The sequence below is a fragment of the Onychomys torridus genome, chromosome 8, assembly GCF_903995425.1.
Source record: "Onychomys torridus chromosome 8, mOncTor1.1, whole genome shotgun sequence".
Lineage (NCBI taxonomy): Eukaryota > Metazoa > Chordata > Mammalia > Rodentia > Cricetidae > Onychomys > Onychomys torridus.
In genome coordinates this window covers 6,023,110-6,050,594 of record NC_050450.1, presented here as the reverse complement: position 1 = coordinate 6,050,594, position 27,485 = coordinate 6,023,110, and the positions used below count along the sequence as shown (strand labels likewise).

Here is a 27,485-nt window from a genome sequence, read left to right as displayed (position 1 = left end):
CTATATAGTAATTAAAATGACAGAGACTTACCCACTACCTAGACTCCAGTGGTCTTGATGGCTTCAATAGGGGACAGAGATTGTAGGTCTTTGGCTGTCACACAGGACAGCATTACATCTTCAGGTACTGCACAGGATAGCATCAGCCTTCAGCTGCCAGACCCAAAAGGTCTGACAGATTTTTCCTGTGGAGGGGGAACTTGGAAACTGACCTACTTTGTTGAGGCAGAGTAAAGCAGTCAACCCAACAGTGTCCTTAGTTTGTTCAGGGCCCTGATATTGGGTGAGGCATGTGGCTGTTCTTTGCCTAATGGTTAGCATTACCACAATCCAGGCAGAGTCATCTGTGCCCCATCTTCTTTGGACCTTAGGGTTGCTGCTAGGAGCTGGCATTTCTATCATGGGAAACTTTTTCTATTAAACATTAAATGCCAAATTCAGCAGATCTCTGAAAAGTTTGAGGACCATTATCTATTAAATATATCTAAGTTAAACAAACTTTACTTGCTTTTAGTTACTTGCATTAGGCTTAACCTTGAAAGTTTATATAGCAGGAAGCTAAATAAAGCTTGTCACTGTAAATGAATTTCATTTGTAATTAGCATGACTATAAGCATAGTTCTGAGCACACTAAAGAATTTGACCATTTATAAGATGACTGAGAATTAACTTGCAGGTCTTAGTTATGTAACAGTTTACAAATTAGTAGCTTTTATGCCTTTAATCCCAGCACTCAGGAGGTAGAGACAGGTGGATCTCTGTAACTTTGAGGCCAGCACAGTTTACAAAGTGAGTTCCAAAACAGCCAAGGCTGTTACATAGAGAAATTCTGCCTCTAAAAAAATTAACGAAGGGAGGAAGGAAGGAAAGAAAAGGAATTTATAATTTTATCTCTGTTAAGTTTGATTTTTAAAATTTTGAGTTAAAATTTTAAAAGAAGATCCTTAGATTCAAAACTTTAACCATAAATACATTAATTTTAAACCATACATACAGTCCACAGAAAGGCTGGGAACTTTTTTGATCCTTTTTATAGTGTACCATTACAGAATATCAGTTTCTTGTATGACTCAGTTCATCCAAGTAGCTCAAGCTTTGCAAGCTTAGCAGAGAAAGAGAGACTAGGCACACATCTTCAAATCAGTTACTGTAAACCTGAGTAAACCTTGTGAGTTTATAAACCTTATTTATCAAACATATATTGTTATTTATTGTCTTTGTTTGAGTTTCTATTGGTGTAAAGATACACCACAACCATGGCAATTGTTATAAAGGAAAACATTTAATTGGGGCTGGTTTACATTTTCAGAGGTTTAGTTCATTATCATCATGGTGCAACATGGTGGCATGCAGGCAGACTTGGTGCTGGAGAAGGAGCTGAGAGTTCTACATCTTGATCCACAGGCACCAAGATTTAATATGAATTAGGTATAACTTAAGCATAGGAAACTAGGTGTAACTTGAGCATAGGAAACCTCAAAGCCCACCCCCACAGTGACACACTTCCTCCAACAAGGCCATACTTACTTCAACAAGGTCACACTTCCCAATAGTGCCACTCCCTATGAGCTTATGGAGGCCAATTACATTCAAACTACCACACTTATCTAAAATTTGTAGAAGCCTGGTGTTGAACAGTTAGTAAGGACATATGTGGTTAGACATACATCTCTAACTCAGTTTCTGTAAACCTGTGTAGACATTTATATACTTATATCCTTTTTATAAACTTTATAGTTTATCATGATACAAAAATCTATCCTAATCCAAGATATTTGGGAGACCTATTGTTACCTCCCTAGTCTAAAAAGGAGATACAATGATAAGCAGAGGGCTCAATAGGACTAAGAAGTTTTATCATTGTTGCAATAGTTATTTTATACTATGTGGTAACCTTAAAGTGGTGGTGAAGTTACAGTGCATGTACTCTCTTTTAACCTTAGTAAAGACGGCTGTCAGCCACATGGTTGCTTCTGTCTTGATGAGGTCATCAGCCAAGATGAAGGAGAGCCATGTAGTTGCTATTTAAAAATATCTATTTTCTAAACAAGAGTCGAATCCAAGTTTTTACACACACACACACACACACACACACACACACACACACACACACACACAGAGTTGTAGATCTAATTTTGTTTGTTTTTCAAGATAGGGTTTCTCTGTGTAGCCATGGCTGTCCTGGAACTCACTTTGTAGAACAGGCTGGCTTCAAACTCAATGAGATCTGCCTGCCTCTGCCTCCCAAGTGCTGGGATTAAAGGTGTGCACCACGAAGAGTTGAATCACATGTAGCAAATTAAGATTACCAATGCTTAGAATTTTAGCTGGTATTGCTGGGTGGTGGTGGTGCATGCCTTTAATCCTAGCACTCGGGAGGCAGAAGCAGGTGGATCTCTGTGAGTTCCAGGCCAGCCTAGTCTACAAAGTGCGTTCCAGGGAAGGCTCAAAACTACACAGAGAAACCCTGTCTTGAAAAACACAAACAAACAAACAAACAAAATTTAACTGTCAATCTTTTGTTATAAGTTTTAAGCTAACTTTTTGTTACAGATTTTACAGATTTTTTGTTTGTTTGTTTTTCGAGCCAGGGTTTCTCTGTGTAGCTTTGCGCCTTCCCTGGAACTCACTTGGTAGCCCAGGCTGGCTTTGAACTCACAGAGATCCACCTGGCTCTGCCTCCCGAGTGCTGGGATTAAAGGCATGTGCCACAACCGCCTGGCTGATTTTTACAAATTTTTAACCATACCCAATGAATTTACAAATCTTGAGATAGTTTACAGCATGGTCTTAAGAGATTTTTGGGCAGTGGTGGTGCATGCCTTTAATCCCAGCACTCAGGAGGCAGAGGCAGGCAGATCTCTGTGAGTTTGAGGCCAGCCTGGGGGGAGAGAGGAGAAAGAGAGGAGAGAGAGAGAGAGAGAGAGAGAGAGAGAGAGAGAGAGAGAGAGAGAGAGGAGAAATTGTAGAGATAAAATTTTTAGGAGTGGAAAGTAGAAAAATCTTAGAGATAAGAGACTTTTGGAAGTGTAGAATAGAGAAAGTTTAGAAACAAGAGATTTGGGGTTCATTTTTTTTTTTTTTTCAGTAGCAGAAGTTGCTACCATATGAGAGAATTTTTTAAATTGAGTGTGTCATCTTTGGCCATTGATTGAGCTATACTGAGGCCAAGCCATTTCCAGCAAGACAGTGAGACTTTAATAAAATTCCAGAGTCCGAGAAGAAAAGGAAAAAGAGCTGCAAAATGGAACTCCACCAGAGGGAGGGTGCCAGGAGGTGGGTGGGAAATTTTGATAAGAAGGATGTGATGAATGGATGAAGAGCATTGGCCACAGCTTGGAGACTTGGGTCAGTGCTGGTTGGTGAGGCTACACTGAGTAAGTGTGAGGCAATGGCTCCTTCATTGTATGGCTGGAAGTGCTATCTCTGAGAATCCAGAAGAGGCTGGGGAGTGCTCAGCTAAAGGAGAACTAGAAAATGTTGATAGGTGTCTGTCAGAAGCCTAGCACACCCAGAAGTCATCAGGTGGCTCTAGGTGAGGTCTGGAAATGTCAGAGTGCTGTGGATGGGGAAGAAGCTGTCCCCCAGACTCCTTGTGAGAGCCCCTGGGTGCTGGCACTGGAGGATAAGGCAGGGAGGGCTCTGTAGTGCAATGTATGGGCTAGGGACTCATACCTAGGCCTCAATGAACAGGAGCCATGCACTTTCCTCCAATGGGTGATAGTTGGTGACCATCCATGCTTGCTGCATAGTGGTGGCTTTGGGGTCAACAAGAAATCTTTACCTTGCCTTCCCTTTCCAGGCAGTTCAGTGTGTCTTGTGTGTTAAACATCCACAGATCTAGCCATGAATGGACTGAAAGTACCCCTGGAAAAATAATATCCCCACTGAAAGTTGTCCAGATCTTTTCTTGTCAGGATCCATGGAGGATACACATAACAACGGTTTACTAAATGGTTGTGTTGTGTTCCATGTTGCAGACAACCTGGAAGTGATTTAATATATACAAGTATTTGGGGTTGTATACAAATACTGTGTGTGTATGTGTCAGATCTCCAGAAACATTGTCCACCTACCTCCCTTAGACAGAGTCTCTCAGTTGCCCATTAATTATACTAGACTGGATGGCCATCAAAACCCAAGGATATGCTTCTCTCCACTTTCCCAGCACTAAGATCATAAATGGATGCCACTATGCTTGGTTTTCTGTGGGTCCTGGGGATTGAACTCAGGTCCTTAAACTTGAAAGGCAAGCATCTTATGTAAACTGAGCCATCTCCTAGGCCCCATATCATGACCTTTCCAAAGCTCTGTGTCCCGTAAAATACACACAAGAAGGCTCATAGTGCAGTCATATTAGCAAAAACAAAACAAAACAAAACACAAACAGAACTGAATACATGTCCACAGGTCAACCTAGATTACAGCTTAGCCTCAAGGCCCACAAAACATGACTCCAGCTTCTCTTGGCACAGGAAGTGGGAGGGACATAGCATTTGTTGAATACCTACTGCACACCCTATGTCTCTGTGGCAATCCTTGGAGCTTGGCCTTGGATGGAACTCAGAAAACAGTGATGATCAAGCAGGGGGGTTCTCAGGTAGGACATGGCTAAGGACTCAGGTTGGAGGAGACAGTGGGAAGCTGCTCCATGTTGAGGGTTAAAGCATTCATCTGCTAATGACAGCCTTGTTGCAGATACGAGTGGCCCAAAAAATAGAACGAGGGCTGAAGATGAGACTAGGGGAACTATGAAACTTACAGCCACTGTGGGCTCTCTCAGTCCAGATCTCTAAGGATTAGAACGAGGGCAGCGTGCCCATCTGCCTGTCCAGGGATAGGCACTGACGAGTTCTTTGAGATCTGGAAACAAGACTAGAGGTGAGACCACAACATATTGTCCCTTGGTGCCCATGGAGGGCTGATTGAAAAAGGCTATGAAGATATGAAGGGAAAAAACCCCTGAAGCTGTATTTTGTATGTTTGTTTGTTTTTGTTTTTAAACAGGCTGACCTCAAGCTCATGATCCTCCTGCCTCAACTTTCCAAGTGCTGGTGTTACAGCTGTGTGCACCACCACACCTAGCAGTCCGTCTTATAGAAGTCCTTCCATAAGACAGCATACGGGCTGGCGAGATGGCCCAGTTGGTAAAGTGCTTACCTTTTAAGCATGAAGACCTGCATTTAATCTCCAGAACACACACACACACACACACACACACACACACACACACACACACACACAGAGTCAGGCATTGTACCTGTACTTGTGATATCAGTGCTAAAGTGGCAGACACAAGAATGTGTCTGAAATGAAAGTGGAGGCTTGAGAGATGGCTCAGTGGTTAAGATCACTTACTATTTTCTAGGGGAACTGGATTGAGTTTCCTAAACCCACATAGAGTAGCTCAAAACTGCTTATAACTCCAGCTCCAGAGCATCAGAAGCCTTCTTCTGGCCTCCACAAGTACCTGCAGCCACATGGTGCATACTCATATTCTCAGGCATACACACATACACAGCAAAACAAAACAAACAAACACAAACAAACAAAGCTGGGCATGGTGGCGCAGGCCTGTAATCCCAGCACTTGGAAAGCAGAGGCAGGCAGACCTCTGTGAGTTTGAGGCTAGCCTGGGCTACAGAGCCAGATCCAGGACAACCAGGACCACATAGAGAAACCTTGTCTCTAAAAACAACCTCCCTTCCCCCCGCCACAAGCAAACAAATAAAAAATGTTAGACAGAACCCGAGGAACAACATCTGTCCTAGTTAGGACTCCTATTACTATGATGAAATCCTATGAGCAAAGACGCTTGGAGAGTGATAATTTATTCAGCTTACACTTCCATATCATTGTTCATAATCAAAGGAATTCAGGACAGGAACTCAAACAGGGAAGGATCCTGGAGGCAAGAGCTGAGGCAGAGGCCCTTGATGGGTGTTGCTTACTGGCTTGCTCCCCCTGGCTTGCTCAGCCTGCTTTCTTGTAGAACTCAGGACCACCAGCCCAGGGATGGCACCACCCACAATGGGCTAGGACTTCCCCCATTAATAACTAATTAAGAAAATGCCCTCCAGACTTTCCTACAGCCCTATCTTATAGAGGCATTTTCTTAACTGAGGTTCTCTTAGGTGACTTTAGTTTTTGTCAAGTTGACATAAAACTATCTAGCACAATACCCAATGTTGAACATTATCCTCCACCTGCATGCACACAAGTGAGCACACAGAGACATATGTGTGCCCATTCATACACATAAACAAACACACAAGAGGTCACACTGCCTCTTCAAGTTCACCCAATGAACGAAGTCCAGAGCCACATGTCCAATCCTGTCCCCTCAGACTCAGTGTTTACTACTTACACTCACTGACTGTTTTGTTCTTTCTTGAGACAGGGTCTCACATATTGTCCCAGGCTAGCTTCAAACTCACCACTCTTCTGCTTCAACCTCCTTAGTGTTGGAGTTGCAGACAAGCACCATCATAGCTGCCCTCTGCTTCCTTCCTCCCAGAAAAAGACAAAAACAAGCTTCAGAAGCAGAGAGAGGATGAGTTAATCCAGAAGATCCACAGACTGGTGCAGAAGAGAGATTTCCTGGTGGATGATGCTGAGGTGGAACGGTTAAGGTGGGGGCCTAGGCCATCAGATCCCAAGCCTCTTCTCCCTGCACCACCCCACAGACCCATTGTCTGCTCCTGGGACTTGGGGCCTTGCCTAACAGGCGTGGCCTCTGCCATTGCTCCCCAGACTCTGAACCCTTCTGACAGCAGAACCTATTTTATTCAAGAAAAACGCCATTTCATCCCTCAAAGTCTTGCAAAGCCCTCTGTATCTCAGCTGATTGCCATAAAGGACAAAGGGCCCTACACATTGTCTGGATGCATCGAAACTACTGTCAATACCTAGAAACACTGCCCTCCATGACAGTGTCTCCCAGTTCCCAGCTCTGTGCTTTCCTCTCCTTTTCTCCCCCTCTTGCTGTTTCCTATCTATTTGTACCTGGCAATCTTAGCCTGGAGACACCTTCCCCACTTCCCCACTCCGGAGTTATACAACTAACTAAGAATGCCAAGTCTGGGTGCAGCTGTGCATCTTGGATATTTTGTCCCAGGACAAAGCCTTTGGAGTCTCTCTCCATGTAGGGGGCAACTTTCTCTTCATCGCCTGTGTCCTCTGAGAACTTTGCCAGAGTCAGCTGGGCTGCACAAAACCCATTTTATTCTTAGCAGCCTTGAAGGCAAAGGTGACTTTCTCTCTGAGATGGGCCCTGAACCTGTGTCAAGGCGTCTGTGCTAGTTTGAAGGCACAAGGATGCTTCCCAGTTCACTGAACCACAGCAAAGTACCTGGGTCCTAGAATGTCCTTATTTCTGCCTTGGGGGTCTCATTCTAGCTCTGGGCCAGCATTTATACAGTGGTGTGTGTCTTCACTTAGCAGACTCACACACCATATGTGCACATTATACAATAACATATCCACACCATCCACAAAGCTCAACATGTCTGCTCTCACTTAGCCCTTTTCTGGGTATCACTGGCATTTTCTTTGCTGACTTTATTTCCCTCTTCTCTTTCCCATGTCCATCTTCCCAGGGAACAGGAAGAAGACAAGGAAATGGCTGATTTCCTGAGGATCAAGTTAAAACCTCTAGACAAAGTAACCAAATCTTCAGCCAGTGAGTGCCTGCATGGTTCTCCCCTCCCCTATGACAGAGAAGATTTCAAACAAGTGAGGGCAGGGGGCATAAAACATGCTTTATAAATATAGCTTGAACGTGGGATGGCAGCAGGCAGTGCCAGGCTCATGAACCTGCAGCTTGTACAGTTTCCTAGGCCCATGCCCTGATGTGCTCCATGCTTGGTTTAATGTTTTGCTACAATTGTCTTGAAACTTGTAGTAATTTTGGTTTCAAGAGCCTTGTGCTGTCATTTCCCACAGTATAAGCAGCTGGTTCTGCAGAGCTGTCCTTCCACAGTCCTATTTGATGTGTTTCATTAAAGGAACATGATGGCTACTCTGGCTTTCAGGAGCTCCAGCTGCTATTAGGGCTGGAATCTGAAAGAGCCAGAAACACAATTCTCAAAATAATTATTAGCTTTAAGAAACACCCAGAGCAGAAAGAGTTTTGCATGAGACAAATATGGGAATACCTCATGTCTACCAGATGTTACAGTGATCAGGGCTTCTGTTGCCAATGTCTTCTCTTTTTTGATATAATGTTTGGTAGATATCTCTAACTGCTACATTAGTGAGGTCCCTTTCAGTTTTAAGAAGTGGATATCCTGCCAGGTGGTGGTTGCACACGCCTTTAATCCCAGCACTCAGGAGGCAGAGGTGGTGGATCTCTGTGAGTTTGAGGCCAGTCTGGTCTACAGGACTAGTTCCAAGACAGCTCAAGATGTTATACCTGTCTCGAAAAACCAAAAAGCAAAAACAGAAACAAACAAACAAACAAAAAAGTAAATATCCTTGGATATTGGTGGTGCACATCTTTAATCCCAGTACTTGGGAGGCAGAAACAAGTGGGTCTGTTTGAGTTTGAGGCCATCCTGTCTACAAACATAGAACTAGTTCCAGGCCAACTGGGGCTACATAGTAAGACCCTACCTCAGAAAAAAAAAGTATATACCTTATTAAATTTAGACTAAGAAAATGGGGAAGAATTGTTTGAGAAAGAACAAGAACTCAACCTCTGGGACACAGCACTGTTAGGCCTGCCTTTTTTTCTCCCCACAACTCATGTCCTTTTACACAAGCTCTGCTGATCCTGTATACTGGACCTGCCAGAACAACTTGAAGGAGTAAAGGTTTATTTGAGCTCCTGGCTTCAGAGGTGTCAGTCCACCATGATGGAGGGAGCATGATGGAGAAGAATAGTTGACATGATGTCTAGGAATAAGAGAAAAAAAAGATCACAGGAAGGGGCCAGAACAAAATGTATCTCCCAAAGGCATGCTCCAGTAACTCAATTCTTCCAAGTGGGCCTTGCTCTACCTTCTTCCACCTCTAGTGATGCTTTCATATTAAGAATCCTTCAAGGGATGACTCTATTGATTAGGCCAGAGCCTCATATTCTAACCTTCTCTGGAATACAACCATAGACACATCCAGAGGTATGCTTTACTAAGTAGGTAATTCTCAATCCAATCAATTTGAAAATTCATATGAACCATCATAATCTGATAAACATGTCTCCATGGGCCAGAACCCAGAAGCACAGCTTGGCCACACCAAGGTAATGCCAGACTCCTTTTTTAATTTCTTTCTTTCTTTCTTTCTTTCTTTTTTTTGGTTTTTCAAGACAGGGTTTCTCTGTGTAGTTCTGGTGCCTGTCCTGGATCTTGCTCTGTAGACCAGGCTGGCCTGGAACTCACAGAGATCTGCCTGGCTCTGCCTCCTGAGTGCTGGGATTAAAGGCGTGTGCTACCACCGCCCCAGCACCAGACTCTTTCTTTCTTTCTTGTACTTTAGTCAGGGTTCTCTAAAGGAACAGAACGTATAAAATGAATCTCTCTCTCTCTCTCTCTCTCTCTCTCTCTCTCTCTCTCTCTCTCTGTGTGTGTGTGTGTGTGTGTGTGTGTGTGTGTGTGTGTGTTCCTACATAGAAGGTATATGTCTCTGCTCTCTCACCATGTTATTAGGTGGAGTCTCTCTATTTGATATTTTATAGAAGAGTCAGGCCTGTGAGGAAACTGATTTTAGGCAGGGCTGTGTGCCTTGTGGTTTTAGTGACCAATACAAGAGAGCCCTTCTGTATTCCTCACACTTGACAACCATGTTTTCACAGGCCATTAATGGGTGGCACAAAAAAAAACCCCAAAAACTGGACTTGTAGAACTTCTCAAAATGGTGCATGCATCTCATATACACAGCCTTCCATAGGTGACAACTTCCAGGAAGATTATCTCACAGTAAAATTTTAAAACTCATGGAATATTGAATCACCATGATAGGAGTCAGTGGATACAACAAAGAAAATGACTTTCCAAGAACCTGATAGAAGAAGCCATCAGGATGGCTCAGTGGATAAAGACAATTGCTACACAAGCCTGACACCCTGAGTTTGACCTTCAGCACCCATGTAAATGTGAAAGGAGAGAACTTCACACAGTAGTCCTTTGCCCTCCACACATATGTGCCCCACTACATCATCTGTGTGTATACATATAAATTATAAATAGAGGTTTTAAAAAATATTTTAAAAAGCTGTCTTGAAGAAAGAGTGCACTGGGCATATTGAAATTATTAAAGAGACAAGAAACAAAACTCAAGATGAAATAGAACAATGTTATGAAAAAGAATAAACAGACTCGCAAAAACATTAGCCTCATTAATAAAACTTCTGTGGAAGAAAAAAATTAAAAGGACCAAAAAATTAAAAGGAGACACAGTTGAAAGCATGCTTCATAAAATGGAAGGAAGTTCTGAGGAAATCACTCAGGATACAGAACAAATGGGAAGCAGTGGAAAATACAACAGCTTCTACAAAGAGAGAAGACAGAGTGACAAGGTCTAACTTATATTTAATAGGTATTCTGAAGGGGATAAAATGGAGGATGACCAGTAGAGCATTCTGAAAAGATAACATGAGCATTTTCCTAGATTGAAATAGCCTTGAACAAAATTTCCCATTTATCCTGCACTAGGCCTGGAAGCTAACATGATAAGAGGAACTGACTAGGAGATAGCCTAAAGCTTCACTTGAAACTTGAGGGACGAATGACATGAAGGTCCATGAATGATAAACATAAAATGCAAAGCCATTATCCCCAAGGCCTGGTCATGAGTTGGGTTTGGGTTGGACTGCCAATGGTCAGGGCTTTCTTCTCCTTACCTTTCTCTCTTTCCCTCTGCTTTTCCATTGCTGCAGGCTCCCGGGCAGAGAAGAAGGCAGATCCCCCACCTAGCAAGCCAACTGTGGCCAAGACAGGCCTGGCACTCATCAAGGATTGCTGTGGGGCCACCCAGTGCAACATCATGTAGCCCCTATGTGGGGTACCCCAGAGCCATGGGGACCATCTCTCCCACCCTCTTGTCCTCATAGCCCCCATTTTACAGGGGTTTAAGAGATTTCCAAGGCAGAAGGGGTTGAAGGCAAGCCCATGACTGCTATCATGGGCCATGGGTATCGCCGGTGGGCCCAGCCACTGCTGTGCAGAGTGTAGCAATAGAAAGCCCCTCACTGTCGCATGGCCCTCCCCAGAGCATGCCCAACCCAGGAGTCTGTCTCATTGTTTATCTAAACACCAAGAAAGCCCCTCCCTTAAAACAGTATACCCTCACTAACCCACCATGTGAACAAACTGGGAAAGGGGCACACCCCCTAGGTGTGTATGGCTGTGAATTCCAATAATCTAGCACCATGTTGGACCCATTCCCCATCCACCCTCCTAGCTTTGCTGTCAGATACAAGTCCCATTCCCTGTTTGTCCTCTCCCAGGGACTATATCCTGGAGAGTTCCACACAGCCCACACTCTTGTTAGGTTCCATTATAATCACTTTCCTAGAGGCACTGACCTGTCTGTGAAAGCTGAGCTTGTGTTGGGTTTACGCCTCCAGCTCCCTCCCATCCCGTATCTGGTCATAGTTCGCATCAGGTGTGTACCTGCCAGGCTCCAGGTTCTTTCTAAGTTTGCCATATCCAGCCCATAGTGGAGCAGGGTGGGGAGGAGTGGCCGAGAACAGATGCAATGCTTGGACCAGGTTATAGAGAGTTGCAGGTGCCAATGTCAAGGTCGAGTGGTCGAGAAAGGGATCCAGAACAGATGCCAACCCACATCCTCTTCACCCACTGAGGGATGCTGCAGGAAGTACCAGTGAGGGGTCACTCTGCTGGCCCAAACACATCTCTGTAAAGAACAACTGACAGGCAGGAGAAGAAACCTGACCCAACTGTGTCCCATCAGTCTGATGGTGTGTTTGAACCAGCCCCACAATTCCTCCTGTGTAACTTGATGTACATTTGCCATGGCCAGCCCAGCACAGCCTGTGTGACCTCTCTGTGCATATATGTGTGTTGTGATTGGCCTAAGTAGTTAGCACCAGTCAAGATTTGCTGATGTGCAAACAATCCATCAGAAAAAATAAAAATGAAAAACACAGACACAGCATTTTATAAGTTCTTACCTCTTTCTTGATTATGGACATAACTCATGTACATAGGAAATCAAAGTATAGAAAGTATATAAAAAAATTTAATTACTCACAACTTTCCCATGACCTCTGATATTTTGACATGTTTCTTTGAAGCCTTCTCATACATTTCTTTTGTCATGATTGGTATCCATATTGAAACATTTTATACCCAGCTTTCTTTTCAGTTATTATTATACCACATAGGTTCCTCCTATATCATTAAAAGTTCTTTGTTAATGTTAAACAGTCTTCATAAATATTTATAATGGCTGTTTAGTACTCCATCTTGTGGACATGCTATCTTATCATTGCCTCATTACTGGACATCTAGACTGCCCCTACCTTTTCCCACATTACAATAAGGTCATGATCAATATCCTGAGGAGATATTTCTGAATCTCAGATGAGATTTTCTCCTCATCTGAATTTCTGTCTTTTTTTTCTAAGATAAACTAGAAGAAACATTGTTAGACCATTAATAAGAGGCATTTTCAAAATACTTGTAAACTTGGCTTGGGGTATAGCTTAGGTAAACTGCTTGCCTCACATGAACAAAGTCCCTGGGTTCTATCTCAACTTGTGTGTAACCTGGGTGTGATAGGGCATGTCTGACTCATAGCACTGGGAGGAAGAGGGGAAGTGGATATGGAAGGTTAAGAAGTTCAAGGCCACCCTTGGCTACATTTATATTTAAAGCTAAATAAGACCTCCATCTCAAAAAAATAAAATAAATAAATTTGGAGTGGATCTGTAGTGCCATTACAATGGCTTTGGAATTGACTTCAGTTCCAGCTGTGGGACCTGGTGTCTTGTTAGGGTGGACAGTGTGTGTCAGACCAGATCATGCACTGTCCCAGATGAGTTTCTGCTTCAGCCCACAGGCCACATCCTGACGTCCTAACAGTGAAGATGCTCAGTAGAGCATTTGTCAGAATACTGGCCTCAGGGGACACTATGTCCTCCTTCAGTACCCTAGACTAACATGTGAAGCCAGGTCGTATGTGTGTCCTAGAACAACCACAATATGTGAGCACAAACTGGGGGCTCAGTACAGAAACCCAGCATGAAGTCAAGAGGTCCCTAGGGCTTTCCCTGCCAGGGCTATGTAGGGGCAGAGTCCCTCTTGGCTTCATTCAGTTCCTAGAAATCTTTCAATGCTCCCATCCCTGCCTGTCTCCAGGCATTCTCCTTGTTCATCGTGTAAGACATGAGTGATAGAGTTTAGGGCCCCAATTCAATCTGACTTCATGATCTTCTGCAAAGACCCAACTTCAGTTAAGGCTGGATTCTAAAGGTCTGGCTGTGTGTCTCGGACTTGGTTGCTGTGATGGAATGCCTAATGAAACAGCTTAAAGAAGGAGAATTGTGAGTTCACGGTTTCCAAGGGATCTACCCATGGCTGTTTAGCTCCATGCACTTGAGCAGGACAGAATGCAATGTAGCATGTTGGAGTCCTGCACCTCACAGTGGGCAACAATGCCCATCTTATCTGGTTTCCCACTTCTATTCCACTAGGGCTCCCAGCCTGTAAGATGGGATTCTGCCTCATACAGGGTAGGTCGTTCTCTTTTTGGAAACGTCTTCATAGATATACTTAGAGGTGTGCCTTGTTGATCCCCCAGGTACCTCTTTTTTTTTCCCTTGCTTTTTTCTTTTATGTGTGGGTTTATTTTTTTAAATTTTATAATTTAATTTAATTTTACATATCAGCCATGGATTCCCCTGTCCTCATCCCTCCCCGCCTTCCCCCAAGCCTACCCCCCATACCCATCTCCTCCAGGGCAAAGACTCCCCTGGGGATTTAGCTCAACCTGGTAGATTCAGTCCAGGCAGGTCCAGTCCCCTCCTCCCAGGCTGAGCGAAGTGTCCCTGCATAAGCCCCAGGTTCCAAACAGCCAGCTCATGCACTAAGGACAGGTCCGGGTCCCACTGCCTGGATGCCTCCCAAACAGTTCAAGTTAATCAACTGTCTCACTTATCCAGAGGGCTTGATCCAACTGGGGGCTCCTCAGCTATTGGTTCATAGGAATAAGCAAAGTGCTAGAAAGGTCCCCAGAAATCCATAAAGATACCTCCACTGTAGACTACTGGCAATGGTCAAGAGAAAGCCCGAACTAACCTATTCTGGTGATCCTAACTGTCATGTTAGAAATCTCATCCAATGACTGAGGGAAGCAGATGCAAAGATCCATGGCCAGGCCCCAGGTGGAGCTCCAGGAGTCCAATTGGCAAGAAAGAGGAGGGATTGTATGATTGAGAATTGTTGAGACCAAGTTTGGAAAAAGCACAGGGACAATTAGTCAAACTAATGGAAACAATGAAGTATGAACCCCAGGTACCTCTTAATCCAATCAAACCAACAAGATGAACCATCAGAGGTAGACATGAAATTGGGGCAGATGTGATTCAACTCTTTTTACACTCTAACACAAAACACTAAGACAACACAAAGGACTCTCTGCTGACCCTTCCCCCATAGAAAACACAGCAAGCCAAAGAGCAAAGAAGAGCCAATCCCTTACAAATATACTGCCTCCAGTACTCAACTCACTAAGCTCCCGACATCCAGTACCACTAAGCTCCCAGCATCCAGTACCCCACTAAGTTCCCAGCATCCAGTACTCCACTAAGCTCCTAGCAGACCAGTATTATTTCCTGCTATTCCATTACTGGTTTTAAAAATAAATATCTAGGGCCAGTAAGATGGCTTGGTGAGTAAAAACATACTTGTCACACAAACTTGATCATCCCCAGAATCCATTGTTAGTTGCTTTTCTATTGCTGTGATAAAACACCATAGTCAAGGCAACTTATTTTTTAAAAAGCATTTAGTTGAGCTTATGGTTCTAGAGGGTTAGAGTCCGTGATGGTGCAGTGAAGGCATGGTGGCAGGAACAGTTGAGAAGGAACATCCTGATCCACAAGCAGAGAATCAAAGCCCACATCCAGTGACATACTTCCTCTAGGAAGGGCACACCTTCCAACCCCTCCCCACCAAACAGCCACCAAATGGAACCAAGTATTCAAATGCACAAGACTTATGGGGTACATCTTAATAATTAAAAAAAAAAAAAGCCAGATGCAGTGGCAAGCCTCTGCAACCCCAGCCCACTGGCATGAGATGAGAGGCAGGAACGAGACACTCACTCACCCAGAAGCTCTTGGCTCAGTAAGCTGGAAATACACAGCATGGGAGAAACAACAAGAAATCCTGCCTCAAAGGAGAGAACTGCCCTTGAAAGTTGTCCTCTGACCTCCAATGGACACCTGTGCACAAGTGCATACACTCTCATGGCATATTTCACACACACAATTATAAAAGTTATAAAACAAACATTTATTAAACATTTATTTCTGGTTTAGCAGGACAGGGTAGGATAAAATTGAGAGATGATGCTCTCAGATCACCAGGGCTACCACAAAGCTGAGGAACCTTGAAGACCATAGGACCCTCCACACCCAGACTCTACCCCTGTGGAAAGCATCAGAATTCTCAGAGAAATCTCCTCAGGGCAGGCCCCTAAAGAAATTCCAATACCCATTCATTGTACTGACTAACATACACACATTGGCTTGCTTGCATCTCCTATTGACCAACAAAGCAGATCCTGTTTACTCCACTGTGCAGTTGAGGAAATGGCAGGACTCCATGGCCCAAGTCCCATGGCAGTTAGTAGGGGAATCATCTTTCATTGCTCATGCTCCTATATCCCTGGCAGTTCTTTTTCTCCTTACTGCATTTAAACACATCTCCCACTTAAGCAAATACCTCTCCCCTCTTGCTGCTGTCTTCCTCAGTATCTTCACAGCCTTACATTTTTGGAGGTGGCCATAGCCTTGCTACCTTCACCCTCCTAGCCTCCTGAGTCTACTTGTTTGTTCTTCTGGGACTTGTATATGTTAGTGCTCTGCCATGGAGCTGCTGCCAATTCTCTTAAGTCTCTTTTAACCTGTTTTTTCACATTTACCAGGAATACAGCTATGAGGTTACATCTAGCTCGAGTACATGAGGCAGCCTAGTCTCTAGTGCCTGTCAAAGACACATGCTTCCTACCTCCCAGGAGCACCTCTCTCTAGCCCCCTTTTTCACTTGTTTTTGAACTTTTTGTTTACAGATGTGTGTGTGTGTGCATGAGTGTGTGCCACATGTGTGTATGTATGCCACATGTGTGCAGGTACCTGTCGTGCAGGCTAGAAGAGGGTGTCAGAGGCTATGGAGCTGGAGTTACACGAGGTTGTGAGCTGGAAACTGAACTAATACTCCTCTCCAAAATGACCAACACTCTTAAATGCTGAGCCATCTTTCTGGCCTCTTCATAGCCTCCTGCCATGTAGGTCAGTACCTAGACTGGCTTGGCCACAGGCTGTTTCAGACTTGCAGCATCCTGTTCTTGCCTCTCAAATGCCAGGGTTATAGCCCAACTTCCTAGTCTCCTCTAAAGCTTCCTGGTTCTCAGGGACCCTCAGCACTTCTGCTCTTTTCTCTCTTGTACTCCTCAAACATCTTGGCTAGCCAACTACACTCAGACAGCTTCCTAGATGTGTTCTTCAACCAAGATCTCCCTAAACTCAGATCCATCCTGAATCTGCACATGAATACAACATGTGTATTAAAGTAACACATCCTAAGCCAAGGGCTGGCAAGCTGCTGTCTAAGGCCCACTGCCTTCTGTCTTTGTAAATAAAGCTTTCAAAACCTTCACCTTGATGTTTATGTGTGTGTGTGTGTGTGTGTGTGTGTGTGTGTGTGTGTGTGTGTGTGTGTGTGTGTGTGTGTGTGTGTGTGTGTGTTTGGCCTGCATGCAGTGCCTATGGAGAAGAGAGTATTAGATTTCCTGGAACTGGAGTTGTCACTGCCATGTGAGTGCAGGGAATCAAGTGAGCCCAGGTTCTCTGGAAGAGCAGCCAGTGCTCTTAACCATTGAGCCACCTCTCCAGCCCCTGGAAATAAAGTTTATTGTAAAAAAGTCCCTCTCACTCATTCTCAGATCACCTTTGGGTGCTTCTGTGCTAAGTGGGAGAGTTGCCTATTAAAGAACAACACATGGTCCACAATTTACTATCTGAGTCTTAAGGCAAAATTGGTCAACTTCAGGCTTAAGGCAAAATTGGTCAACTTCAGGCTGATGAGATAGCTGAGCAGGTAAAGTGGGTGCCACAGAAGCCTGATGACTTGAAGTGGGTCCTGTGTGGAAGGAGAGAACTGATTCCTGAAAATTCTCCTTTGACCTCCATACTCATATTGTGGCATGAGTCTCCCAACCCCCATTCATGCCCTACACACTAATAATAAATCTTTGGAAAAATCAGTTGACCCAGTCTAACTTAGTACTAAGTTTCTTCTAAGTATTTCCATGTTGGAGAAGGGTACCCCATGTTCCCAGTTGCCCTGTGGGAGACCAGATCCCACTTTTACAGGGTTCCTATGAGGAGGAAAGAGGCATAAGGGATTTGTAGATAGAAAGTTAGTGGAGATGAAACAAGAGAGAAACACAGGATAGCTTTGGAAGGACCGGGATCAAAATCTACTTACTGGCTCCTTCTCTCTCTTCAAAAGGGCTTTTTATAACAATGCCAAGGGGTGGGGCAGAAGACCTCCCCCTTGGTAGATCAAAACATAACACACAGCCAAGTGCAGAGCCTTCCAAACACCTGGTAACTATGCCCCTGGACAAGTCATCCCCTTATGCAGCCCTGCTGGTAAAGAAAGCTCAGATCTCATTAGGAAACCTCTGTGGGGTCCCACACTGCCCAGGGTTATCCCAGGACTTGCCCTCTTGTCTTTGGCTTCTTTATTACACATTTCTACTCAACTGCTACATCTTCAGCATCTACTTCATACATATCTCTAGAATGTGGCCTCTCCTACAGTAGCCACTGTCATTACTTTGTCAATTTTTGTCAACTACAACCACTCATTAACCCTTCATTAACACTCATTCCTTAAATACCTTCACATCGCAGCCTACTGATTTTTCCTAAGCCATTTTTAGGGTGAAAGAAGAAAACTGGTGCTCTTCCATGCAGATTCCTGTACCCGAGCCTGATGCTGAGACCACAGAGCAGAGCTTCCTTAGCTCCTCTTGCCACCTTCTCTGTTGCTTTGTCTCCTAGATTTTCACATGTTATTTTCCCTGCCAAAGATACCTGGGGTTCCTCACCAGCACTTCTTCCTGCCGTTCTGCCTCCAGACAGATCATGCTGTGCTCTACAGCTGAAGTGATCTTTGCAAAGCATAGCTGTAACCAGGGCTGCTGCTTGAGGCCCTCCTGTACTTTCCCACGGGCCTTAGTGGGAGAGTCCAAGGTCCTAGGCCAGCTTTCTCAGGTCCACACAATCTAATCCTTCTGTCCACCCTTTCCCAGTCCCTCTCAATTTGTGTCTTGGTTCATAGTGACTTAAGGGAATGGAGACTGTAGCATGAATCTTAAAGAGTCATATTAATAAAAACAAACCTGAGTCTAGTTATTGGGGTGAGTGCTGGAAGATCAGAAGCAGAACAAGCCACAGTTTCCTCACCTCACTAGTTCCTCAGCTGGTCTTGCTTCCTCAGACTGCTAGCTTCTTTGTCCTTATCCCAATGGCTCTCAGCTGAACTGCTGCTCCAAAGCCTAAATGCTTAACTAGCTTCTGGTCTTCACGCCTTATATACCTTTCTACTTTCTGCCGTCACTCCCTGGGATTAAAGGCATGTGTCACCAAGCCTGGCTGTTTCTAATGTGGCCTTGAACTCAGAGATCCAGAGGTATTTCTGTCTCTGGGATGCTAGGATTAAAGGTGTGTGCTACCACTGCCTATCTTCATGTTTAATATTGTGGCTGTCCTGTTCTCTGACCCCAGATAAGTTTATTTCGGGGACACACAATATTTCAGGGAACACAATACCACCACAGAAGACAAACTGAACAGGAATTGCCAGCGAAGAAGGAAGACTGCGCAAAGAGGAGTGCCCAGTAGGAGGAGGAGGTACTGTACAGCACCCAGGAAAGAACTGGGGTAGAAGCCAATGCATCAGAGAAAACTCCCTCTTATTGCAATGCTGCAGGGCAGTAGGGCCATCATCCCCAGTTGGTAGATGGGTAAACTGAGGCTCAGAGTGGGGAAGTGATGAACTCTAAGTGACATAGCATGTATATAAGTGATGGAGTTGGGTTCAGGGACCAGAAGTCTTGAGCTGTCTATGTGAGAGTCTGTCAGATCTGGTGTTCACTTTATATATGTGATTCCAGCAGCAGCATCAATACCCTGGCTGTGAGGGACCAAAGGGAATTAACTCATGGTCATGTCAGTAGTCAAGTCTCAAAGGAACATTCAAGTTCCATGTCCCTGACCCTCAAGGCATGATTCAGCTCATGCACCATGTAGGAAGCTGTAGTTCCACTGAGCACAGGGGACACCACCAGCCAGGACGTAGACACCTGCCACTCTGAGTGCTGAGGCCAGGTGGCTTAAGGAACAGTCAGTCATCAGGCATGTTTCAATTTGTGGATGGGTGAGGTAATCCATTGGTCAGTGCAGTCCTTGGCAGGTGCTGGGAAATGGGTTGTGTGCACATTATACCCAGTGAGAAAGACAGAGGTCAACGGGGAACTTGGAATCAGAATGGAATCTTCTTGAATAGTGGGGTTAGCCAAAGGGACTGAAGCTTCACCATGGAGCTATATTGCTTAGAATTAAACCCCAGTGGAGCTCCCCGTGAGTGAACCCAGGACACTGTCTTCACGTCTCTTCACTTCCTGTATCCAGCTTTTAAGATACCAGAACACATAAGAGGACCAGGGGAGCTTAGAGTCAGGCACGTGATAAAAGAACCTGCCAGCAGCAAGCCTGAAGACAGGAAGCTAGAAATGGGAAGGCTGCTAAGCTTTGCTGTGGTTCTCAAGAGGTAAGAAGGAGGGATGTTGCAAAGGGACCACAAATGATTCAGTTCTGATACCAGCCAAGGCCCCATGTCATGCACTTTCCCAAGATTCTTGCATCTCCCCAGGGCAGGTCCCATGATAACCTCTGAACCTCAGCATCTTCTGGCATGAGATTTGCCACATCTCTTGAGTGACCTGACACAGGACTCAGGTCCCTCTTTTCCATACATACTTTTCCATCCTCTTTCCAGGATCCAAAGTTGCATAAGGCCCCAGGACACAAAGCCAATCTTCAGAATGTCTATGAAAGTAGAAGGATTTCTACCATGGCCACCTACCTGGGAAGAGACTGACCATGAATTAGATTTCCTTTCTCCAATAGTTCTGTCACCTTCCATGTCCTCACCCACTCCACCAATTTCCTTCCTGTGTAATTAGAACACTCGAGAGCAGTGGTTCTCAACCTTCCTATTGCTGTGACCCTTTAATATAGTTCCTCATGTTGTGGTGACCCCCCCCCCCCAGCATAAAATGATTTCAGTTACTTCATAACTGTAATTCTGATAATGTTATGAATCATAATGCAAATATCTGATATGTAACCCTCAAAGGGGTTGAGAAACACTGCTCTAGGTCCTTTCACACTCTGACAACTCAAGGCTCCTTCTTGATTTCTCTTCCTTCCTCCTTATGAGCCATACAGCTGTGTAACACTTGGGGTATCATGGATTGTTTTCCCTAGTCCTGCCGTGGAACTAGAAGGTGCAGAGGCTGTAGGAATGTGGAAGGAGACCTTACATTCTAGAGTTCAGATTTTCTGAGGAAGGAATGATGGGAATGAGAAGCTGAGGGTAGGTACTTTGTACACACACACACACACACACACACACACACACAGGCTAGAGGTCAAAATTAGGTGTCTAATTACACTCTACTTTAGTTTTTGAGACAGAGTTTCTTAAAGAACTTGGACCTTACCTATGGCTAGACTGGCTGGCCAGTGAGCTAGAGGGCTCTGCCTGTCTCAGCCCATTAGCACTAAGATCATAGGCTTGGCTGCCAAGCCTAGCATTGTAGGTGTGTGCTGGGGATTGAAGTCAGGTTCTCATGCTTGTGCAGTCAACACCAGATCCACTGAGTCATCTCTCCAACTCCCTCAACTTTTTCTGCAAACTTTGCTATGGTGAAAGGTGTTTTGAAGGCACTTCCCAGTGGTTGTTTGGAGCTTGTAACACTGAATTTCCCATACACTACACCTACTGAGAAGCAACTTGTCTCTTTCTTCCTATGGGGGTAGAGATGGGGATGGGGTGGGGACTCCATAGCTGAACCTGTGAAGGAAGTCCTTCCTTCCCAGACTTGTTTATTGGAAAAGTAAGCTTGCCAGGAAGCACAAACCAGACATATAGGAAGTACACATGTCTCCAAGGAAGAACATAGAATCCATCCTGGCTCTAACTGAAAGGATCTCTTCCACACGAGGAACAGGAAGCAGGGCTGGAAAATGCAGGTTGTAATCACATGGAATCAACAGCCCAGCCACATGCCCAAGCCCCCGCAACCCTTAAATGCCACACCATCTCACCTGATGCATTCCAGACTCAGTTTGCTATACAGCTGACACAACTTTCCTATCCTCTTGACAAATGGTTTATATGGTGTTAGGAATCGAACCCAGGGCTTCATGAATGCTAAGCAAGCATTCTACCAACAGGAGGAGTGAAAAGCTGAGGCCCCCCAAAATGAAGGATGACTGGTATAAGGCCCTCAAGCCACGAGTGGTCAGGCCCTTACCTTGAGGACCTCCAACTGCCAGGTTCCACCCACAGAACATTCTTAACTGCCCTAACTCTGGACACAGCCCCTCTACCCCACACAGGGTAAAAAGCCTAAGCTCCGGATGACCCCACCAATGTCTACCTTGGAAAGCTCCACTGCCTTTCCAAGGTACTCTACATAAGCCCTGTAGCCTGTTGAGTTTGCTGTTGTTTCTCACCTGAGCAGAGGCAGCCACTCTCCTGTTTCTTTCCCTCCTAGTAAATCTCACATGTTTGTTGTGCAGTGTGACTTTGAGATATTCCTTGACTCCTGAATGCCAGGATACCTCTTCATCTGAGTTGTAATGGTTATATTACTACTAGTGCCTGCATTTCCCCTCATGGTCTAAGCTGCACCATGACCCTATCCCTCATCTCCAGTTCACCAGCAACAGACTCATATTCCTGCTCACTGATTGCTCAGCACCCCATTACCTGAGTCCAAGGAAGTAACAGGCACCCCTCTGGAACTCTTTCTTGGAGGTGGAGGCATCCCCAGCCATGGTCTTTAAGGCTATGGCTAGCCTTCATCACCTGACCCCATCCCCTCACACTTGGAGCTGCAATCCTAGAGTTTCCTTAGGTTAAACCAGGCTCTTCCTGCTCTTTTCTCCCATCTTCCCCACAAAGCAGAAATGGCAGAGCAGAGCTCAGAGCACAGAACAGAGCACAGGACACAGAACAGAGCTCAGAGCAAAGAGCACAGAGCACAGAACAGAGCTGAGAGCACAGAACACAGAACAAAGCACAGAGCACAGAACAGAGCACAGGGCACAGAACACAGAACAGAGCTCAGAGCACAGAACAGAGATCAGAGAACAGAACAGAGAGCACAGAGCACAAAACAGAGCATAGAACAGAGAACACAGCACAGAACACAGAACAGAGCTCAGAACACAGAACAGAGCTCAGAACACAGAACAAGAGCACAGAGCATAGGACAGAACACAGGACAGAGCAAAGAGCACAGAACAGAGCACAGAGCACAGGGCACAGAACAGAGCTCAGAGCACAGGGCACAGAACAGAGCACAGAGCACAGGACACAGAACAGAGCTCAGAGCACAGAACAGAGCTCAAAGCACAGAGCACAGAACAGAGTTCAGAGCACAGAACAGAGCACAGAGCACAGGGCACAAAACAGAGCTCAGAGCACAGAACAGAGCTCAGAGCACAGAGCAAAACATAGAACACAGACAGAACAGAGCACAGAGCACAGAACACAGCACAGAACAGAGCAATCAACAGCTTTTGCCAGAGCAGAAGTGAGGGAACTCCCCAGCCCCGCTCCTGGAATAGAGCTGTAGCACTTCTGTTGGGAAAGCCTTCCCTTCAGCTGATCTGGCTGGTCTTCACAAGGCTACCCTTGTGAAAAAATCCAAGAGGTCATCCAGGACAAACATGATAACCCATCTCAATTACTAGACCACCTCAAAAAGGCCATCTTACAATATAGCAATCTGGATTCTGAGACGCCAGATGGAAAGCAACTCCCAATGACTTACTACTTCTCAGTTTCCCTGATATTAGGGCCAATCTTAAATGTCTAGAGAAAGGACCCCTGACTCCACAGGCAATGGCCTTTAAGGTGTTCCATGGGAAAGATAAAAAACTCTGAAAACAAAAATACCTGGTGCTAGTGAAGGCATTTCAACTGGCCACAGCAACTGCCCAGGCTCCCTAGCGTCCCAAAGCCTGAGAATCTTTGAGTTCCTATTTCAAAAGCAGTCAGGAGGTTCACTGGGCCTGGGCCTGTCTGATCCCTTATAAATCATCCAGACTATGTCCAAGGTGCCATCAAGGGCAATAGAGTGTTGACTGCCTCCATGATCCTCGTGGTGTGGGGATATCAAGCCTAGATGGCCCTTCAGGCGACCTCCTAGGTCTGGCTATGGACGACTGAGGCAGCCCAGGCCCCCTTGGCCTGACCACTGCCATCTCTCACTGGGAGCCTCAGGTAGACATCACAGTATCTGGGCAATCTCTCTCCTTCTAGACACTGGGGCCACCTATTAAGTCCTGACAGTTTTAGAGACCTACATCTTCTTGTTCCCCTATTGTCAGGGTAGGGTGATGACTTTACCAGCCTCACCAAACCCCACCAAATATATCATCCAGGCTCAATAGCCACACTCCCTCTACAGCCTCAGGGGACTTAAGCCTCTTATCTCTGACCTCTTAAGGTTCTTCAACCTTTCCTTGCCCCCTTTCCCTTGGAGCTACCCGCTCTCTCTCCTAGTGCCTCTCCCGGGTCTATGTTTCAACTTTCCTTGCCTTCCAAAAGGAGCTGCCTGCTAAGTCCCACAGCTTAAGCCCTTCTGGGCCTCTGTGAACTTGTCCCTCTTGCCTCAGTTCCATCCTGGAACTCTCACAGCTCCCTTATGCCCTCCTGGGCTTCTCTCGTGCCTCTCAGCTCCCACTTGGAGCTTATAGAAACTCCCTCCAGCAGAGTTCATTTTGTGACCCTTCCTCTCTTCCTCTGCTAACTCAGATTTTATTAAATCTCACTGTTACTACAAACAGAAGAGAGTGGAGGAGGCCTTGTCTCTTCCTCAGGGAGGAATGCTTCTCTGTCAACCAGTCAGGTACAGTAAAAGACAAGATCTGACAACTCTAGATGGATCTACAAAAATGTAAAGACAGCCTGAGGCCAATGGCTCACTGACAGTCCAATATGGAATTGGACACTACCCTTTCTCAATTCCCTTCTCCTTTTCTTAATCCTATGAGTCAAACCCTGCTTTATAAACTTGTCTAGATTTTTTCAGTAACAGATTCAAAAGATTTCTAACCAGACTTTTATCAGTTGCTATTACAGGATTACTAGCCCCCAGCTACAGAGCCAGAGGTCAGTAACTCCAGATTATACCTATGGTGAAAATCAAATTCCCCCAAAGGACTTCAATGCCCCTACTCAGCAAGAAGTAGTTTAAGAACATCACCTCTCTTTCCTGTGACCTGTTTATCAGTAAGTGGGGGAGGGGAGAATTTAAGCCCCTCAAGTCACATGAGTGGCCAGGCCCATCCCCAAAGGACCTATACAGCCAGGTTCTACCCACAGAACACTCTAACTGCTGGACCCAGGCCCCATCCTACAGAGTAAAAAGACAACTCTCTAGACGCGAAATCCCACTAATCTCCAGCCTGGAAAGCTCCACCCTAAAAAGTTCCACATCCCCCACTCCCCAAGAAACTCTATATAAGCCTTGTATCCTGTTTAGTTTGCTGCTGTTTCTCACTTGAGGAGAGGCAGCCACCTGTTGTGGAATATTATTTCAAAGTGTGTTACTTTTGTTTATGTTGCATTTGTTTAACTCTGAAGCTGTGTTACTGTGCCTGTGTAAAACACCCAATGGTCTAATAAATGGCCAACAGCAGAGCAGGAGAAAGGATAGGTGGTGCTGGCAGGCAGAGAGACCTATATAGGAGAAATCTGGGAGAGAAAAGGATCTAGAGAAGGAGGAGGATGCAAGGGGCCAGCCACCCAGCTACACAGCAAGCCACAGAGTAAGAGTAAGATTTACAGAAGTAAGAGAATGGGGAAAAACCCAGAGGAAAAAGGTAAATGGGATAATTTAAGGAAAGCTGGCAAGAAACAAGCCAAGCTAAAGCCAGGCATTTAAAAGTAAGAATAAACTTCCGTGAGTGATTTATTTGGGAGCTGGGTGGAGGGTCCCTAAAGAAACAAAGAGAAAAAAAAAACAAACAAACAACAGCCACCCTCCTGGTTTTTTCCCTCCCCAATAAATCTCGTATGATGTTTGTTGTGCTATGTGACTTTGTGGTATTCCCTGACTCTGACTGCCAGAATACATTTTCATCCAAGTTGTAATGCTTACAATTGGACTGGTTTTTAATCCAGCCCCACAAACAAAAGCACTCATAACAGATGCTTGCTCATAAAGTTTATTGACAACTGTTTGGTCCCAACACACAAACAGCACTTGAACCACAGTGTGTGTGGGGGGGTGTTCAAACAAAATAGTTAAGAAAAACATCTTGTCCCCCAAGCCTGATCAAAAGAAACAGTGCAGGATGGGAAAGGAAATTTTGGTGAGAACTTTTTTTTTTTTTTTTTTTTTTTTTAAACAGATAAATCTAATCTGGTACATCTTTCTAGCCAGAAAGAGTGTCTCATCATCTCCATGTGCATCATCATGTAAGCATCATCATAGCATCATTATTTAAGCCTCTGGATAAAGAAAGAGTGATTGGACTGGTCACTGTGGGCACATCAACAGACTCAATGCGCTTTCACTGCATTTTCACGTCTTTAAACAGCAATGGCTAGTTACACTTATCCCAGAAGCATGGGCAACTCCAGCAAATGGCAAAGAAACATCCATTCACTGTACACAACTATTCTTTGTTGCCCACAGAACAAACTGACCTTTGAGATGGCTCCAAGCAACTTTAGTGACACCTGGTGTTTTCAAAGTCCATAATCCCTTCTACACTTGCAAACCTTATGTCTAAGCAAGCAAGCTTATCCTTAGGATGTCTGTGAATAAGGCAACTCATGTTCTCAACACTATTACATTGCTTAAAAGCCTTAAAGAAATTGCACATGTGCCATCTTACTTCCTATGTACTAATCTGTAGAGGAAGTGCCATGAGGCCTTGAAGAGGAAGTGCCTTCAGGCTTTGCATAGTGTGGCAAGCCTGCAGAGCACTTCCAGTGCAGCTCCATTTTGGGCAGGTCATGTGCTGAGAACTGGGAATCACTGGCTTCATTTAAAAGATTCTGGCAACAAAAATTCAACTGGTAAAAAAAAACCCTCTAGTGCCTTTAATTTTGCGACATTTTTTTCAAAACGCTGGCTATGGAATAAAAATCCATTTTCTGGCTTTCTAGAAAAAAACAAATATAAACATTTCCCACCAAAGAAACTATCTAACTAGTGGAAGATTGTGTGCCAACAGGTTCTTTCTGCTCTATGAATGGATCTGCCTTTTATTGCCCAACAAATACAATCCATTGTAAATGTCAGGTCTCTCCAGCAGGAGTGAGAGGCCCACTCATGAGCAGACACCTCAGGCACTCGGAGAGGTCATTCCACGGGGCGGTGTCCACAAAGGCTGGCTTTTCCTAAATGCCAACATCAGACACCACAAAAAACAAAAACAAAAAACGATCCCAAATGTGCTTCCAATAGTGAGAAGTAACAAAAAAGCCAGACATTATTAAAAGATGACAAGATGAACTAACATGGACACACATTGTCACATGAAGAACTTCCCAGTTTCCAGCCAACTTTAAAGTCACAAAAACAAAAGGTTAGGTTGATTAATCTTGGCCTTCACATTACAGATAGAACTCCAGTCTCTTCCTACAGTGGAAATATTATCAAACCCACTCTTTTTGAAGCACCTTGCCACTCAGCTGATTTACAATCTATGCGTTTGATGCATAGTTAATCAGACTCTTTCCAACACCACCTCTCAACACATTAGTAATGTGTGCCATCATTCAAACACTGACTTTAAATTCGTGACACCGAGACCATCTCCTTTCCTTAACTTGATACTTAGCAAACTGGGACAGACAGAAGGGAAGTGTGAAACAACTTTACAGAAAGCTCCTAAATGGAATCCCTAAGTGGAAACATTTAAAAATTGAGATGAAGCCACTTGGTCAACCACAGACATAGTTAAAAAAAAAAAA

General features: G+C 44.8%; 1 protein-coding gene across 1 annotated transcript in view; it reads left to right on the top strand.

The window, feature by feature from the left end:
* Positions 1 to 11,063, top strand: part of Bmerb1 (bMERB domain containing 1) — a 127,334-nt gene extending 116,271 nt beyond the window's left edge. Inside the window, exons 4-6 of the mRNA XM_036196346.1 lie at positions 6,518 to 6,632; positions 7,599 to 7,681; positions 10,877 to 11,063. Coding sequence (XP_036052239.1) covers positions 6,518 to 6,632; positions 7,599 to 7,681; positions 10,877 to 10,989 — 311 coding nt within the window. The 3' untranslated portion in view covers positions 10,990 to 11,063. The remainder of the gene's footprint in view (positions 1 to 6,517; positions 6,633 to 7,598; positions 7,682 to 10,876) is intronic.
* The last annotated feature ends 16,422 nt before the right edge of the window (positions 11,064 to 27,485 follow it).